Source organism: Eptatretus burgeri, chromosome 3 (assembly GCF_056783735.1).
Source record: "Eptatretus burgeri isolate ZD-2024b chromosome 3, Ebu_testis_v1, whole genome shotgun sequence".
NCBI lineage: Eukaryota > Metazoa > Chordata > Myxini > Myxiniformes > Myxinidae > Eptatretus > Eptatretus burgeri.
The window spans coordinates 122,633,362-122,651,898 of NC_140963.1; the positions used below are offsets into that span (position 1 = coordinate 122,633,362).

The 18,537-nt window shown below is 35.4% G+C and overlaps 2 protein-coding genes across 2 annotated transcripts in view; both read left to right on the forward strand.

Moving 5' to 3' along the window:
- LOC147030891 (pyruvate dehydrogenase (acetyl-transferring) kinase isozyme 2, mitochondrial-like) overlaps positions 1–18,537 on the forward strand; it is an 81,296-nt gene that overhangs the window by 49,944 nt on the left and 12,815 nt on the right. The gene's annotated exons all lie outside the window — the stretch shown is intronic.
- Positions 1,169–8,739, forward strand: LOC147030893 (uncharacterized). The gene is made up of 2 exons (XM_085875432.1): positions 1,169–7,516; positions 7,613–8,739. The coding sequence occupies exons 1-2, from the start codon at positions 7,403–7,405 to the stop codon at positions 8,582–8,584; spliced, it is 1,086 nt and encodes a 361-aa protein (XP_085731558.1). The 5' UTR covers positions 1,169–7,402; the 3' UTR covers positions 8,585–8,739.

Genomic DNA, 18,537 nt, shown 5'->3' on the forward strand with positions numbered 1-18,537 from the left:
TAGGCGTCGTTCATTTTTGGACTTGCCATGTCAAAGTTCCCTTCTAATTTATTTTCTTACCATATTGAAGAGGTCACTTATGTAGATGAGGAACAAGACCGAAACCAAGACACTTGCTTGGAGCACTCCAGCCTCCACTGGGAGAGGTAAGTCGAGTAGAGGAGAAGATTTCATTTGCATTCGTGGAGGAAGTCAGAAATCCAGGAGTGAATGTGGCCTTGTGTGCCACAGACAGTGCATTTGGAAAGCAAAGCAGGATGCTAGACTGTGTTGAATGCTTGACATATGTTCAGGAATATGGTCCTGATGCTTCATTGAGATACAGGGCCTCTAACCATTGCTGAGATAGGAGCCATTCAGCATGTCCAGAGTCGAGAAATCAGGACAGAATCCAAGCATTTATTTTTAACCAAAGAAAGTATTGACCTATGTTGCTTGATCCTTATTACCACCGGGAATATTCTGCTGCGAACCCCACAGGGCTATTTTGAAACTAGCAGATGGTAAGGGACAGTATCAAGTATCTATCCCTGGCATGGAAGCAACCAATTGGTTAGCAGTGAACAGTCATTAATTAGAGGTCAACCCTTATACATTCTGGATGGGACGGTCATACGACTGGACTGGCTTTACAGCTTGATGGTCGTGCTGAGCATGTCTTGACCTGTGGTACGTTATATCAGGCCTTCTGCTGCATACCAGAGCAAGGTACTGTCATGGAGCACTGACTTTAATCGGCACTTGTGTTCCTATGGAGGAAGTAGCTATGTAAAGAATGACTCGCATTCTGAGCTGGAACTGCTCATTTTGTCTGCCTTGCCTCATGACCAGCAACTCTTTGTCTGCAAATTAATTGCCATGAGGACTTTGAGGAAATGGTGGGTGGATTTGCCTTGACCACCAGGATTAACAACTCTATCTCTCGTTCTCTTTGTCTGTGTCTGTTTCTTTGTCTGCCCCGTGTAGGTTTCTATATTATGTGTTTGCTTCCAACAGATGAACATTTATCGCTTTCCTTGGATATTGAAGGACAAGGTGCCACAAACTGGACCATATACTGGTTCCTGACCATTATATGTTCAAGTGATACCATGATTATCGTTGAGTTGAAGCTGTTCTGGTTGGTGCTGGTGTCAATCTCTTTGTTCATTACCTACACAGGTAGACCCAAACTGCCAAAATGATGCAATATGGAGTGTCCCATGTAAAATGACACACTTGTCAACTCATTTACAGATGCACAGAAAGGTCATAACAGACATTTCCTTTTACTAACCAGCAGGACTCATGCTTGCTGCAACCAATTGAGGAGGAAAAAATTGTAATTACCCTCGCTGAAGGAGAGGGTATTGCATTTGGGTCCATTTGTTTGTCTGTCTGTTTGTTTGTTTGTTTGTTTGTTTGTTTGTTTGTTTTTGTCCACACAGAAGTTGTGTTTTTCTCCGCAACCACTGTCAGATTGAGACAAAATTTTCACCATTGGTGCGACTACTCCTGTAGAATATTTCATTGATAATTATGATATCGTAGGTCACGTGGTGTGGCAGCCATGTTGGAAAAACGGAAAAACTTTGAACCTCTATCTCTGAAACCGCACCAAGGAAAAAATATGGGGAATGAGTGTGATTTTTTTTTTTTAATGACATCATTGGTGTCTTCCTTATGACATAATTGCAAATGTAGAACACTACATCCGATCAGTATGAAAATTTTTGAGGGTCATCTAGGGATAAAATGGTCCACAAAATTGTTTTTGATAACGTTATCGGTCACGCGATTTAGCAGCCCTATTGTATTAAAAAAAAAAAAACCCTTCAAAAATCTTCTCCGAAATGGCTGGACAGATCGAGGGGAAACTTCACACAAATGTTCCCCAAGGCATGTGTGTACAAGGTTGTTCAGGAATAATAGATGTCACATGGTTTGGCAGCCATATTGAATTTAAGAAAAATATTAAATAATGTTTTCTCTGGAACGGCTTAATCAATCAACGTGAAACTTCACAGTTGTGATCTCGTAGTGATGGGGAATACATGCTTTAAATTTCATCTTGATCAGACACATGGTTTGGCAGCCAGAATTTTTAATTTTATTTTTATGTTTGATCTGCGTGTTGTTTTTTTGATTTTTTTTTTTGTTTGTTTGACTAAGACTCACTTGGCTGTGCCTAGATGGGCTTGAGGGTCGAGGAGTAGCAGCTGAAATGTGACTCCTCTCCATGTTCCTACTGATGACTTCATCTTTGCTTTTTGCTTGTTTGGGTTCCTTCTGAACCCAGAAGGTTCCTTCCTTCTTCCATTTGATTGGAATTGAATTTATTTTAATCCCATTCTATATTCAATTGAACAATTAAAAAAAACATCATGGGTTAGGGTCAGGTGTCTGATCAAAGCGGGGTTGCATCAAAGTGGCATATCGTGGTTCCCAGTTATCACTGCCAGCAGTTATAGAGTGGCAGGTCTAGTTATGTCTTCTATTAATTACGTAACACACCAGTACACGACCACCACACAAAACAACACAAACCAAGCCTTGGCGAGGGTCTGCAATCTCTGATTGCTCTTTTTCTTTTTGTAATACTAGGAATGAGAAATAGAATTTCAAAATTAATTGCATCTTCTCGGTCTTCACATATCAAGGTAATCTTTTTAAAATATACTTTGTGTTAAGGCAATGGTTCCTTTATTTCATTGATACATTTTCTCTCTGTTTATTTATCAAATATGGGATGTTGTGCTGTTATTGGTTGAAATAATAACAAATGGTGTAAGAATGTGAAAGACAGGCAGGGTGTTTGTATTGTTACTTGCATGGGAAGGATTCGGAGCTCACCGGTGTGTAAATTCGTGCATATGTATTTTGTAAAAATAAATAAATTGTCATGACACGTACTGGGAATACAGGTAAAGATTGGGAAGTGTTGCTGATCGTGTGCTGACATTCTCTACAGACTGGCCTTCTCATGATCCTAATTCTGATAAACAAAGACAGACATCATGGCAGGGATGAAATTAAGTGTTATTAAAAGAATGGAGGAAAGACATTCAAGAAGTTCAGAGGGACGGGTCCATGGACCGAGTATTTATGTGATCGACATATTTGGAAAATAAATTGTGTGAAGAAGATGAGAAAGAAATTGAGATGAAGGAGAACAAATCTTGTGGAGTTGGTGTCGGACAAGTTTGGAAAATGAAACATTTAAATTGTCATTAAAAACTTTTAAAGTAAGCAGAAAATTATTTCTGGTAGGAGGTATTGAGAATGAAATGAAAGAACGACAATGAGGCATGCTTTACAGCTGAGGCCTTTGGAGTTATGTCAGACACACTAACTCAGATTGAGCAATACGCACCAAAAGTGTATGGATAAAACATGGGAATGGGTTCAAAACAGAATTGACAACACAGGGATGAAATAACAAAAACAGGACAGATCCGGAGCAGAATTCTTAGCTTTGATGACCTTCAACGAAGAAGCTGGAAGCAGACGTTTCATGAAGCTCAGACCAATAACTGGAAGAGGGTTTGGTTATCCGGAAGGGTTTTTATGACGAAGCGGTTGAGTTATCCGTTTTAACAAATACCGAATCAACGGATCAACACTGTGAGACTTCCCAATAGAGAATTATCACGAGTGAGAACTTGCTTCAAAATTCAATGACCAACTCTTTCAATAAGTGTGCCGTTACATTTGTGGACATACTCTACTGGTCAGAAGATTTAGAACACCCCCATTTTTCAGTTTTTACTGAAATTTAAGCAGGTCAAGTCCAGTGAATAACCTGAAATGGTACAAAGCTAAGCAGTAAACTGCCAGATGTTAAAAAAACAAAAACAGTTTTTGGTGACCAAAAACTGAAAAATAATGTAAATTTCAGAGTTGTTAAAAAGGCCCCTTTCAGGGAACAAGTAATGGGTTAGCAACTGCAGCTCTCCTGCAGCAATGGAAGTAAATTAAGCCTTGAAAGTTGATGCAAACAATTCCTGCAGGTGTCCCAACTTTTGTTGATTAGTTACAAACCCTCTGTATAACAGCAGTGTTGGAACAGACTGTGTTGCTGCACCCTCTGAAGCATTATTTGGACAATATTGCACTGCAGGACATAGTATAATATTGCTATTGTAATGGAGAGAAAAAGACAATTAACAAAGGAAGACAGACAGACCATTATAACCCTTAAAAGTGTAGGTCTTTCCTTCAGAGAAATTCCATCACCATCAAATGATCTTACACCATCAAATGGCACTTGGAAACTGGAGGAAACTCTGACAGGAAGAGGTCTGGCAGAACCAAAGCCACAACACAATCAGAAGACAAGTTTCTGAGAGTCAACAGCTTGCGTGAAAGGTGGCTCACAGGACAGCAGCTTCAAGCACAGCTTAACACCGGTCGAAGTAAGGAAGTCTCAGTTTCAGCTGTGAAGAGAAGACTTCCAGGTGCAGGTTTGACAAGTCGAGTGGCAGTAAGAAAGCCATTGCTAAGATGGCAAAATAAGATACAGAGGCTTGCCTGGGCCATGAAGCACCGCCAGCGGATGACTGAAAACTGGAAGAAGGTCTTCTCGACCGATGAATCAAAATTTAAAATCTTTGGTTCATCACACAGGGTTTTTGTACACCATCGAGTAGGTGAAAGGATGGTTCCTCGGTGTGTGACACCATCTGTCAAACATGGAGGAAGAAACGTGATGATCTGGGGCTCTTTTGCTGGATGCAGAGTTGGCGACTTGCACAGTGACTGGCACCCTGAACCTAAAGGGTGACCAAAGCATTTTGCAGCACCATGCAATCCCTCTGGTCTTCGTCTAGTTGGTCAGGGGTTCATCCTACAGCAAGATAACGACCCAAAACATACCCTCAGGCTATGCCAGAACTACCTTAGAAGAAAAGAACAAGATGGTAGTCTTCAAATCATGGAATGGCCAGCACAGTCTCCAGACTTATACCCCATCGAGCTGGTTCGGGATGAACTGGACAGTAGGGTGAAAGCAAAGCAACCTCCAAGTGAAACACATTTGTGGGAACTTCTGCAACAGTGTTGGGAAGAACTTTCCGAACAATATTTGATTTCCATTGCAGAAAGAATGCCACGAGTATGTTTGGCTGTTATATCTGCAAAAGGTGGCGACTTTGATGAGTCAAAAATTTAGATTAAATTTTGTTCAACAAAACGATTCCATGATTTCTTTTTTTCTGCATTTGATACTTACGAAATCTAAAGACTTTGGAAGTATATTGATGACTTCCGTCACCTGTTTGTGTGTTTGTTTGTTTGTGTGTTTGTTTGTGTGTGTGTCTGTTTGTGTGTTTGTAGGCACGATAACTCGAACGGAAGAAGCTGCCAATGTCAAATTACACCACGTGATTCAGGAGGGTGATGGCTCGTGCTGATTAGATTTTGGTCAAAATCGGTCAAAGGTCAAGGTCACAGTGAGGTCAAACATCCAAAAAATGATAACTCGAGAACAGAAAAAGCTACCAATGTCAAATTATACCACGTGATTCAGGAGGGTGATGGCTAGTGCTGATTAGATTTTCGTCAAAATTGGTCAAAGGTCAACGTCACAGTGAGGTCAAACATCCAAAACATTCGATTTTTGATGGTTTCATACAGAATCATCGTGGAAACTTATGGTTTGCGTCGCTACCTTCTCGAGAGACAGATTTTGTTAGACAAGGTCAGAGGTCAAGTTGACGATTTCATAAGTACCAGTCTATGACTGCTTGTTTGTTTGTTTGTTACTTACGAAATCTAAAGATTTCATAAGTATATTGATGACTTCCGTTTCTGTTTGTTTGTTTGTTACTTACGAAATCTAAAGATTTCGGAAGTATATTGATGACTTCCGTTTCTGTTTGTTACGAAATCTAAAGATTTCGTTAGTGTATTGATGACTTCCGTTTCTGTTTGTTTGTTTGTTTGTTTGTTTGTTTGTTTGTAAGCACGATAACTCGAGAACGGAAGAAGCTACCAATGTGAAATTACACCACGTGATTCAGGAGGGTGATGGCAAGTGCTGATTAGATTTTGGTCGAAATCCGTCTAAGGTCAAGGTCACAGTGAGGTCAAACATAATTCCGTAAATTCACGTGGAGAAATGGAGTATTTTTGCTTCGCTCGACGTTACGAGGTCGTTTTAACTTTGATTTTAATTTTGTCTTCGGTTTTTGCGATCGCTTGGGACGCTTAAAACTCGGTTGTCGAAATTCTAGTAAAAATCGGATGTTTTGGAGACGTTTTCAGATTGTATAAAAAATATTTCACTCGACGCGTCACGGGTCGTCCCATGATGTAGTGCGCTCGAGCAGACGCGTTAGTAGGGTGAATATACTGATTCTGGCTCACTTTTCCCCATGTAAATGAATGGGGGATTTTCAGCGATTCCTATTTTTTTTCCCTAAAAATAAACCCCCTTTTTATCCCAAGGTATATTTATTTGTCTCCCCTTTTAACCTGGAGGTTGAACCTCATTGAATTGAACACCTGGGGGTTGAACAGCTCACTCATTGAACCTATAAAGATTTGTTCATTCTCAAATTCCTTCAATAGTTTAATTTTCTTTGCACAATAATCCCCATCTAAAATATTGACAAACAAAACATTTGAATCTTTATATTTTTTAAGATACCCCTTTTGTGCCATTACGAAATGATAAACTTCTCTTAATGCTCTTGTTTGACCACCTCCTGAGCCACAGGTTTTTTGTTAAGCCCCGCCCACTTTCCACAAGGTATTCAATAAGCCCCGCCCACTTTTCTTTAAGCCCCGCCCACTTTCCACAAGGTATTCAATAAGCCACGCCCACTTTTTCTAAGCCACGCCCACTTTTTCTAAGCCCCGCCCACTTTGTTAAGCTCCACCCACTTTTCATGAGGTATTTTTTTCTAAGCCACGCCCACTTTTTCTAAGCCCCGCCCACCTACTCTTACATCATTTCCAGTTCATCTCTGACTCACAAAGAAATCACTAGAAAATTCCAGCATGTTTCAGTTTCTATGGTTTCCATGTTATGAAATGGTTTCCAGCATGTTATGAAATTCCACCAGGGAATTTCCACAGGAAACCACACCCAACAGTCTTTCCCTATAAAAGCCTCATGCCCAGGCTCCATTTTAAACATTTTTTTGCTGGCAATGGTGTGCTGTGTGCTTGCCTGGAACTCTCTGACTTGTATGGAACTAAACCTTCAAGTTGATGAACTGGATTCAAACCTCTTATCTGTTGAGGTAAGATTTTTATTTTCCTATTTTTAGTTCCTTTTAAACATCGACTCGTTTAATAATTAAATAACTTAATTAATACATTATTATTTTCTCTCACAGGAAATTGTATCTGAAATACAAAATGAAAATACTGCTTTTGCTACAACTTGGGGGAAATTGTTGGCTTGGTTGAAGACCTTATGAGCGACCAAGACCTTGAGTGGGATGACTTTGGGGTTCCTTGGAACTCTCTGACTTGTATGGAACTAAACCTTCAAGTTGATGAACTGGATTCAAACCTCTTATCCATTGAGGTAAGATTTTTATTTTCCTATTTTCAAACTTTGATTGAAGCATACTCATTTAATAATTAAATAACTTAATTAATACATTATTATTTTCTCTCACAGGAAATTGTATCTGAAATACAAAATGAAAATACTGCTTTTGCTACAACTTGGAGCGAAATTGTTGACTTGGTTGAAGACCTTATGAGCGACCAAGACCCACAGAACGAGTTCGTCCTTGATGATCCAACCAAAGAGTTATACCTTGGAGACCAGCAAAGTCCTGAAAAAGAGTTTTGCAACAATAGTACTCATTGTGAGTTATCAAGACAATACCCCCTGAACAAGTTATACCTTGATGAGCCAGAATACAAGTTTTACCATGGAGACTCACAATTTTCAGACATTTTGAAAAATGGAGTTTTCCTTGATGATCCACAGTTATACTATGTGAGATCTATCACTGAAACCCATAAAAATTGGAAAAATGGAGATTTCCTTGATGATCCACAGTTATACTATGTGAGATCTATCACCGAAACCCATCAAAATTGGAAAAATGGAGATTTCCTTGATGATCCACAGTTATACTATGTGAGATCTATCACTGAAACCCATAAAAATTGGAAAAATGGAGATTTCCTTGATGATCCACAGTTATACTATGTGAGATCTATCACTGAAACCCACTATATTTCTGGAAATTGTGATTCTACCTTGGAGTCTTGGATAGATGGTTATATTTTTGGAGACTTGAAATGTGGGTTCTGGCTTGATAACTCACAATGTGATACATATCTTGGAAACTCAACAGGAATGTGGTTATACCTTGGAGACTTGGAAAGTTGGGTTTATTTTGAAGACTTGAAATGCAACCACTCTTTGGGATCTAAACCTATCAAGAAAGTTCTTATTCCCTCTTTCTACGTCATCAAACCTGAAAGCTTTAAAAGACAGAATTGGAAGAAGAGAAAAAAACATAAAAAATATACATTGTTCGTTCTGGGAAGAAAGTGCAGGCTTACTCCCCCTTTCTACGTCATCAAACCTGAAAGCCTTAAAAGACAGAATTGGAAGAAGAGAAAAAAACATTAAAAAAAATACATTGTTCGTTCTGGGAAGAAAGTGCCGGCTTACTCCCCCTTTCTACATCATCAAACCTGAAAGCCTTAAAAGACAGAATTGGAAGAAGAGAAAAAAAAAAAACGTAAAAAAAAAAAAATATATATATATATATATATATATATATATATATATATATATATATAGGTGGAAATCTCATTTTGAAAAAGACATTGTGTTGGGCGAGGATTGAGTTGGGGTTGAGATTTTGAATGTGAGGGTTGGGGTTGAGATTTTGAATGTGAGGGTTGGGACACACACACACACACACACACACACACACACACACACACACACACACACACACACACACACACACACACACACACACACACACACACACACACACACACACATCAACAAACAAAAGTTAAGCCTTGACTATTCAGTTGAGGATTCTGTGTTTGGGGTTCACAGATCTAAGAACGTCCCCCTTGACACACACACACACACGCACACACACATCAACAAACAAAAGTTAAGCCTTGACTATTCAGTTGAGGATTCTGTGTTTGGGGTTCACAGATCTAAGATCGTCCCCCTTGACACACATTATATACTGTAATACACCTCGGACTTGTTCCTCTAGTGTCCACAAAGGTGTATAGTCGGAGGGAGTGAAGGGACAACCCATTGCTCCCATGGATATTATCTGCTTAGTTTTGTCTTTTGTAATTCCTGTGAATAAAATGAACCTAAAATCTCTTCCCCTTCCAAATCATATATTTTATAAGTCCAAGGAACCGTATCTATTACATCAACAATCTTAAAAGTTCTTTCGTCCATCGTTCAGTAAAACCCTTTTCAAAATGAGATTTCCACCTATATATTCTTACGATATCACCAACTTTGAACTTAGGTTTTCTGACATTAATCTCTTTTTCATATTTTAATTTTGTAAATGTTTCTGATGGTTTCATATTTGTTGACGTGTGAATCGTGTCATTATACTTATCCACAATATCCTGAATAAAAGATGACCATTGTTGTGAACCGAGTTGTGTGAATTTTTTATATAGTCTCTCTTTTAAGGTACGATTAAAACGTTCAACAACAACTGCCTTCCCTTCATTAAAGGTACTGTATAATGTAATACTGTTATTTTTTTAGAAAATTCATAAACGTCTTGTTATAAAACTCTCCACCCTCATCAGTCCACAATTTTTTAGGTTTTCTCTTACTTTTATTAAATATCTGTTGAAAAGCTAACATAAGAGTATTACCTGTTTTGTTTTTTAAAGGGACAACCCACGCATATCTACTCCTCAAATCAATAACGGTTAAAGCATACTTGTACCCCTTATCATTATTGAGTTCAATCAAATCAGCAGACCAGATATAATCAACTTCCTTGGAATAAACTTTCCTTCTCTGAAACTTTGTGAATATTGGTTGATGTAATTCATCAGCTAATTGCTCTTCAGTCTTAATGGCATCATTAGAGCCTATAAGTTTTTTGAATTTCCAAGTCCAAGTTTCAATTTAGCACTGATCATCTTCTTCACAATGAACCGATCAACTTTTTCTCTCAAGGTTGGATTTTGTATCAGAGACAAATTATACAACATTTCTCTATCGGCTTCATGCTTTACTTCCAACGTTGTGGTATTCCCATAATCAATATCGTGTCTCATGCACACTTCATCAACTCTATTGATAGGCTGACTCCAGGATTTAGGATTGTCTGCCTCATCTAATCTTTTATCCAAGTTTGTGCCTGGACCACAGAAAGAATACCCTGGTAGATGTAATTCCCCTGGTATTCCAGTAGTTGTAAATTTACTTCCTGATAAAAACTTTTGTATATCTCCTCCGAGTTTGTGTTTGGAGATAAATTGATTTTTTTTTGAACCACACACCGAACATATACCTTTTTGTATAACCCTGTTATTTTTACTTTTAATATATGAAATATTTTTAGTATTAGTTTTCTTTTTACATTTGAGACAATAACTCATTTATTTATGAGAAAAATTCCTGCAGAGTGCAAAAACCTTTTTAGTTTCCAACATGCACATTTGAATCTTAATTTTTAAAACATAAAGAATCCTTAGAAATGCCTTCACTCTCTCCTCCATTAATTTCAGAAAAAACTTGAATTAAAATGAATAGCTTGTCGATGCCAATAGTTTTGTCGAAAGTATTGCAAATAGACTTGTTAATTCTTTGTATTCCTCCTCGGTGGGTTGAGTTATTTTCTGTAATACCCCTATTCTTTTTTGAATCTCACTGGTTTCCATACTATAATATTTATTTATTCTCTCTCTTTCCTCCCTCTCTCTCTTCTCCTTTTCCTCCTTCTCTTTCTTCTCCCTCTCCTTCTCCTTTTCCTCCTCTTCCCTCTCTTCTTCAACTCCTTCCTCATCCCTTACTATCCTTGAATCGCTTACACCCCATAGAATATTATACATATATTCATCAGGATTTCTTGTTATTCCTGCATCGAAAATAATTTTTTTTACAACAGGAAACCAATAAAATTTCTTTTGAATTTCTAAAAGAGCCTTACCTTTTCTTAACTTTATAATTTTTTCATTATTTAACATTCTAATTAAATCTAAAGTTGTCGGTTTATCAACATCAGCATAATGCCAATCTTTTATTGAAAATACCTCATTCTTATGTTGTAGAACATATTTATTAAAATACCGAATACCCTTTTCTTGAAGGTATGCTTGGACACAGAAATGATAATTTTCTTGAAGCCTTCTTGCTGTCATTTATGTATTAGAAATATATGTTAGAATAATATTATGGCACGAAACACCTCCCCATCTTCCCATAGTTAAATCATTTTGTATTTCCTTACTTATTACATATAATCCTGTTTTTTCTGTTTTCATGAGATAAACAAGGGCAAAACCATTATTATATTTACCCTTATTAAATTCTTTTATTTGTTGTTTACTTATCGTAGCCCCACAAAACTCATTCTCGATACCAAGTGGATAATATTCTTCCTTAGGAGACTGATTTAATTGTTCCAGGTCTTCGAGGTTAATTTTAAATGACCAATTATACCCTAAATCATTCATATCATACCCCCATTGTTCTATTCTCATACAAATGATACGCCCTTCTTTATAAAAATTTATTTTAATTCGAACTGTGAATTCTGTATGACCTGGAGATAATATCAACACTTCTGTATCTTTGGAATACACAGCCGTTTTATTTAAGGATATATATTGTGATAAATCGCTTAATCTCACCAAGTCATTCTCGTCAGTCGGGCTTGGATAATTTTTTAATTTAAAAGCATTTTTCATGTTAATATTTTTGGTTATATTATATTTATGTCGTTCAGCCTGTGCCTTTGTGTAATAATTTGATAAATCAATATCCAGTTCTTGAGATACACCAAAGATAGAACCATCTTTACCAACATAAGTCATTTATATTAGATTAAAAATAATATCATAAATTTTTTTATTTTTGTTGAGTTGAAATAACACATATAGACATAATTGACCACAACACTTGGAATTTAATTCTTGGACTTGAAATGTTTGATAAACACCATTCTGTAAGAATTTTATAACTTCAACAGGTGGTGGAAGGCCAAAACTATCAAAATAATATTTGTCTTGACTATTAAAAATACAAACCCAATGAGAACCATTCCCATTATTATCTTCTAAGTTCATAATAATATTCTTTGTATGTTTCGGCACATTTGTTAATTCATCTCTCATACAAATAACCACATTATTAATTTTTAATTTTTACAATATTTGACAAGTTGTAAATTTGATGTTGTATTCTTTCCAAATTTTTCCAACCACTCATCAATGCTCATTTATTTATTAGAAAGATATAATCCATTACCTCTTTTCGTTAATTTTACACCTGCTTGTGCAATAGAAGAAAGCATATCTCCAACTAACAATCTCGCTTTATCAGGCAGACCTTCAAGTTTTTCAGCAAAATCTACAATTACGCCACTTCCACTAATTTGTTTCTCCAACTCTTTGTTGTGTCTTTCCAATTCTTTTTGAGCCTGGAGTTGAGCCTTCCTTTCGTTGGCAGTTTTCACCGCTGCTGAAATACTACCCGTCGATGCTCCAACCGCACTTAAACCAGCAAATAAAGGAATTAGAAATGGGAGAAATCCTCCACTCGTCTCTCTTGTGAGCAAAACATCAATTCTTACAGCTCCTTTTCTCTGAATTGTATTAACGTTAATCGTACAAGGCTTTTGATTTTGAACACAAGATGATAGTTTATGAAGATTGATTTGATTAACATATACCCCAGTTGGTACTTTGCCACTCATTTATTTAACAAAAAATTATGTGAGACTAATCATCACACCATTATCTGTATTAATCTGCAATTCTGTTTCTTCCAAAAGCAAACAATATGTATCAACTTCTTCACTCTCTCCTCTTTCAATGTATAGGGAAGTATCCACTCGATTAGACTTTATAGTTTCCTTTTGCGCGCTCAGGTCAAACGCATAGATGGTATACAAACTTTTAAATGCTGTCATATCCAAAATAGGTTCTTTATTTCCATTACTTTCACACACCTTTTGGTAAGACTTGTATGCTTCAGCAAAATCATTTTTTTCCCAATTAATTTCCAATCTATCTCGTGGATAAAATGTTCCATCAAGAGAAACGCGAAGTTGTTTCACCTTAGCATTATCACTCAATGCATTATTCTTATCAGTCGCAGTATCACCATCTGGCTTTTTAAAAATGATCCACAGATATCGTGGCTTTCCTTCCAGAACACCCAAATTCCACGTGTAAGTAGTTTGATTGAGTTTAACGTGTTGACATCTTCTTTTGAGGTATGATACACTGAGTGGTTTCTTTGAGTTAAGTCTTCGATTCAACATCTCTTCTGTTTTAAGATTAGGAGTATATTCACTGATATACCAACTCATTTCCTCAATTACAAATTTATTCTGATCACCAAAAGCACTAGCAACACCAAAAAGCAATCGATTTTCATTATCATTCCTTTGTAGTTGAAATCTAATTTTAAGACCATACAGAACTTTATCATGATCACAAAATCCAAATATACCTTTAAGAGGAACTGCCACAGTAAAACTATTTTCTGCTTTTGTATCATCATTATACGCTCCTTTCCTTTGAATATATCCAGGGTCTGTGTTTGTTCCCGTTGACATATCAGGAATAAAACCTTCGACAGACCCCTTTCCCATTCTATCACTGAATGTATAGAGTGTAAATTTTATCATTTCAGATACAGCAGAGACATAATCAACCACTTCAACTTCTTGTGTTCCAATATACAAACGCACACTATCAAACATTTTCCAGAAGAAATCATTTACAAGTGTAGCGTTTGTGTTATTCCCAGCTTTAGTGAATTTAAATTTACACAACAAGAAACTTTCGGAGAGATTCAAATAGGTTTGTTGATTATTTATTTCAAAACTTTTTGTACCATTCGTATTCCAGTCTGTTCCAGTTATTGCATTTACCTTGAAGTAATCTTCTTTTTTAGTGGAGTTTGAGATAATAATAGTATCATCCAAATCATAGATACTATCAATTGCTTCCATACTTGTATTTATTTAGGAAAAAGATGTTAAAACTTTTGAAACCCTGATCCAAGTATTTGAATTATTTTCTGTCGTTCTTGGGGGGACAACTGAGTTTTGCCTTTCTTAATTTCTTTTATTGCTTGTAATTTATGAGATTCCTTCTGAGCATCTTTTATACTCTTTACAGCACCTGCTACATTTCCCACAGCAGAAGCAGTTGAACCAATTAGATCTTTATGTTTAAGAATAGTTGAACCAATACCCATGAGAGTATCAATTATCCCATCTCCTCTAAATTGATGTCCAACACCCCTTTGTCTCTTAGGTTTATAGTATCCTCTACCAGGATACATACCTTCACCCTTGTAGTATGGGGAAAGGAACATCCCATCCCCTGTAATTATTTTATATTTTCCCAACTCGTGTTTCCTCACAATAACCATCGTATTTATTTATTGGAAAACTTCACGTAGGTGAATTCTGATGGATATAACTTCTCCATTAAAAGAAATCACACGATTATCTTGGTCGGTTATCCTAAAATTTACTCTGTGTATGGTTTTTCCTGACACAGGTAGATAAACCAAATTTTTGGGTTCCATATTGAATTTATAACCAATTGGGGTTGAGTATGCGCTGAATGAAAATATTGTATTTTTTTTTTTCCATCATTATAAGCACCATCAATCAAATCACAGTGAATTAACACCGAATTTATTCCTGAGGATATTTGAATGACATTATCACTGTAAAACGTCCCATTAGTTTCAATCTTTTTTGAGGAGAAACCCAATAACTCTCTAAATGAATTATCAATTGTGAAATCAACCTTGTTGTTATTTTTAACTTTAATCGTTGATTTTGAAGTATGTTTTTGGATGTTTATAACAATATTTTTTGGTTCATCACCCTGTTCTTTCATAAGACGAGCAATTTCGGAAGATATTTGAGAAATCTCATATGCTCCCGGTGAGACTGTTATCGTTTTGTATCCACTTCCGGGATTATAACTAAACTTGTCATTTTTATCAGTTATATTAAATAAGGTATTTTAAGTTTCCATGGACAATAAAGATGCCTCATAGTCTTTTGTTGTGTCAAGTTGTAGTGGGTATGGGAATGAAGATGTGTGGTCACTTGTTGTGAAATTGAAACTAAGGATTGTGCTTCTCATCTTATTTAATAAGAGATAAAATGTCTTTATATTGAGATTTATTAATTATTTTCATGTTCATCAACTGGTCTAAAATGGCTGATGCTTCATTAAAACAATTGTTATTTCCAGCCTTCTTACTGCCTAACAACAACAACAGTCTATTAACTAATTGCGATGGGTCATTTGGAAGAAAACTAACACCTGAACCAAGGATACTTAAAGCCTGAATAATGTGTTTCTCCTTCTCATTCTTCCTACTTTTACCAGAAAGAATAACCTTATAATTTAGAGTGTTCAGCAGATCAATATATACTCTATCATCATTATTTTCCATATCCAATGGTTTATCAATATACTTTGATTCATCCCTCACAGTTGAACCTTGTCTTCCATCTTTTGTGAGAAGAAACATTAATCTCGGAGTTAGTTAAACAGGGGGTTGAGCAGAACCCAAGAACCTTAATTCATCATTAAATATCAATACCTTTTCTTGAACAAGATGAAATATTGCTGGTTGTTCTGTTGGAATGAGTCCTGCTTTGGTTTTTGAATCCGCTGAATATTCATTGTTTTGAACAGCATTCACAATATAATCAGGGGGTTGATTAATCTCTTCCAGTTGTTGAAATAAACCTTCATCATCATATTCTAATTCTCCTAAATGCTCTAATTCTTCCTCCGTCATTTGACTGAAATCTTTTAACATTTGAAGTTTTTTAGGAGTATATTCTACTGTGGGAACTGTGGAAATATCTTTCATTTTTTCTTGGGAAGTTTTTAAAAGTGGTTTAAAAAATTTCTCTTGTTTTCTTTCAAATGCTTCTTCGCCCGTTAGTTTCTGTCTGCATTTCTTCTTTATGTCTTCCTGTTGTTTTACAACTTTTGAAACCAACTCTTGATGTTCCTTAAATCTTCTTGCTCTTTCTTTTGCATCCATTTATTTATTGTAAAATATAATTTAATGTATTGTAAAGATCAACAGGGAAATTTTCCTTTTCTTCATCATTCAAGTTGATGTGTTCAAATAAATCCTTTTCTTTAAATATTTCATCAAATTCTTTATTAACATTAATGCGAGTTGTAATTTCTTCTTCACTAATACTTGCATCTCTGCTTTTCATACGTTTGCGTTGAGTTTCTTCATCAACATCAAAACCGAATGATAAAATCTTCACTCCACTCAGATGTTTAATAATTTGTCTCGTTCCTTCTGGATTAGTTTCTAATATCCCAACACCACCAGATTTTAGTTTCCTTAACTCACTCTTACAATGTGAATATTTTGTTGTACCAAGAGAAACCTCCTCAAACATTTGGCCTTCATTCCTCAATCGCATATGTTCCTCCACTGAAATATAGTGATAATCTTCACCTTTTACTTCTCCAGGTCTTATTGCTCTAGTTGTTGTTGATACAATGCATATCACGGGGTGTTTTTTAAGTAAATTTACAATATTCTCATTTGTACTACACAATAACCTTGATTTTTGAAAGTTTTTTCCAGAAGCAGATTTACCTACAAGATTTATAATAATAGTTGTCATTTATATATGTAATTGTTTATAAAACAAAAAATATATCCCTTAATATCTCATCTTGTTTCACAACAATATATTTATATTTTTCAGTCATGTGCTTCATGTAATCCTCAAATTTCTTTTTACTACATAATGTAGAACAATTATCTCTCCAAAAATTATTGATATCTATTGAATTTAACTTGAATAAAATAAAAGTATTAGCATTGTTTCTGATGGAACGACGAGGAAGTTGAAAGTACGATTGACTAAGATAAATACAATTACAAGAAGAATGTCTCCCTCTTGTGTAGTAGCTGTCCATTACCGTTTGGTTTCTCTCATTAACACAATCATCAAAGATAACGAGGTTCTTTTTTGATTTATCCAAATCTTGGGGAGACGGTATATCATCCGTATTATCACTAAGAATACAAGTTATAGGATTTGATTTCTTTTTACATCTCTGTGTATCACAAAATAGTTGAATTATATCTTCAATGTTATAATCATTTAGGTTTTTTGGCGTTTAAATAAACCGATTATATCTTCTTTTTGAAGACCAGCATTAAAACCTTGTGAGAGTAGTTGATACTCTGGTTGAAAACTTCGACTTTGTGAAAATTATTAAATTATCATAATCTAAAAAGTTGGGAGTGAGGAGCATTTTTAAAAGTAAGCAGGTTTTTCCACATCCACTTGAACCAACTATGAGACATCTTAATGAATTTGGGAGATTTTTATGGTTGTTAAATTTTATCTTATTTTCCCAAATAGGTAAAAAATCATTCATTTATATATTTGAAAAACAGGTTATTTAATTTATTATTGGCTTTTTTAGAAACTCTATATTTTATCCTAAGTTCAGGTTTAATTTCAAGATAATCCATTATTTTATTTATACAATATCTTATGTTGATATTTCCCTGAAAATTACATCCATGAATAATATACAACAACAATCCTTTGAACATTTCTCTTATACGTTCAGTTTCTTCCCTTGTAAGGAAAGGTGTGTTATCACCCTCATACTTTACATTCATTTCTCTAATCAATCTTGTAAAGTAATTCATTTTTGGTGTAAATCTAAAAGAATTATTTTCCTTTTTATATTTTTTATTATCATTAATTAGAAGATAATCACAGAATATACATTGTTTATAGGCTTTTGACTCTGTGTTTAATCCCCGTCTTTCACACGCAGGACAATTCTCAAATTTGTCATATGGAGAATCAGGAAAGTCTAGCATATTTATAAAGTAAAACTTTACTTAAACTGAAATTCATCTATACTTTCAGTTGTATATTACCATCGATATCGATATACTTTTTTCATTATCAGATTCAACGACAACATTTTTTATATTAAAGGTAATTTTAAAATGATCGTTAATTACTATTGAACGAAATGTCATTTCACCTGATATATTAACATCCTTTATTTCATCAGGATTTACATCTTTAGGGTTGTTGAAAAAATACAAATTTCTCCTTGCATATTACAGATGGTCTTATCTTTTCTTTCTAAAGCTTCATCCATAAGGTTTTTGTTTTTTGATACTTTTTCTTGTTTCATTGCTTTTTCTAGTTTTGAATATATTACTATAAGGAGAGGAGAAACTTTTGTTAGAGATACTTTAATTGATGTTCTACCAGGTATACTAAAAGCCCTTCCACTGAAGGAAATTGAAGAACTCATATTATTTACCATAATAGTTTTTATCCAATA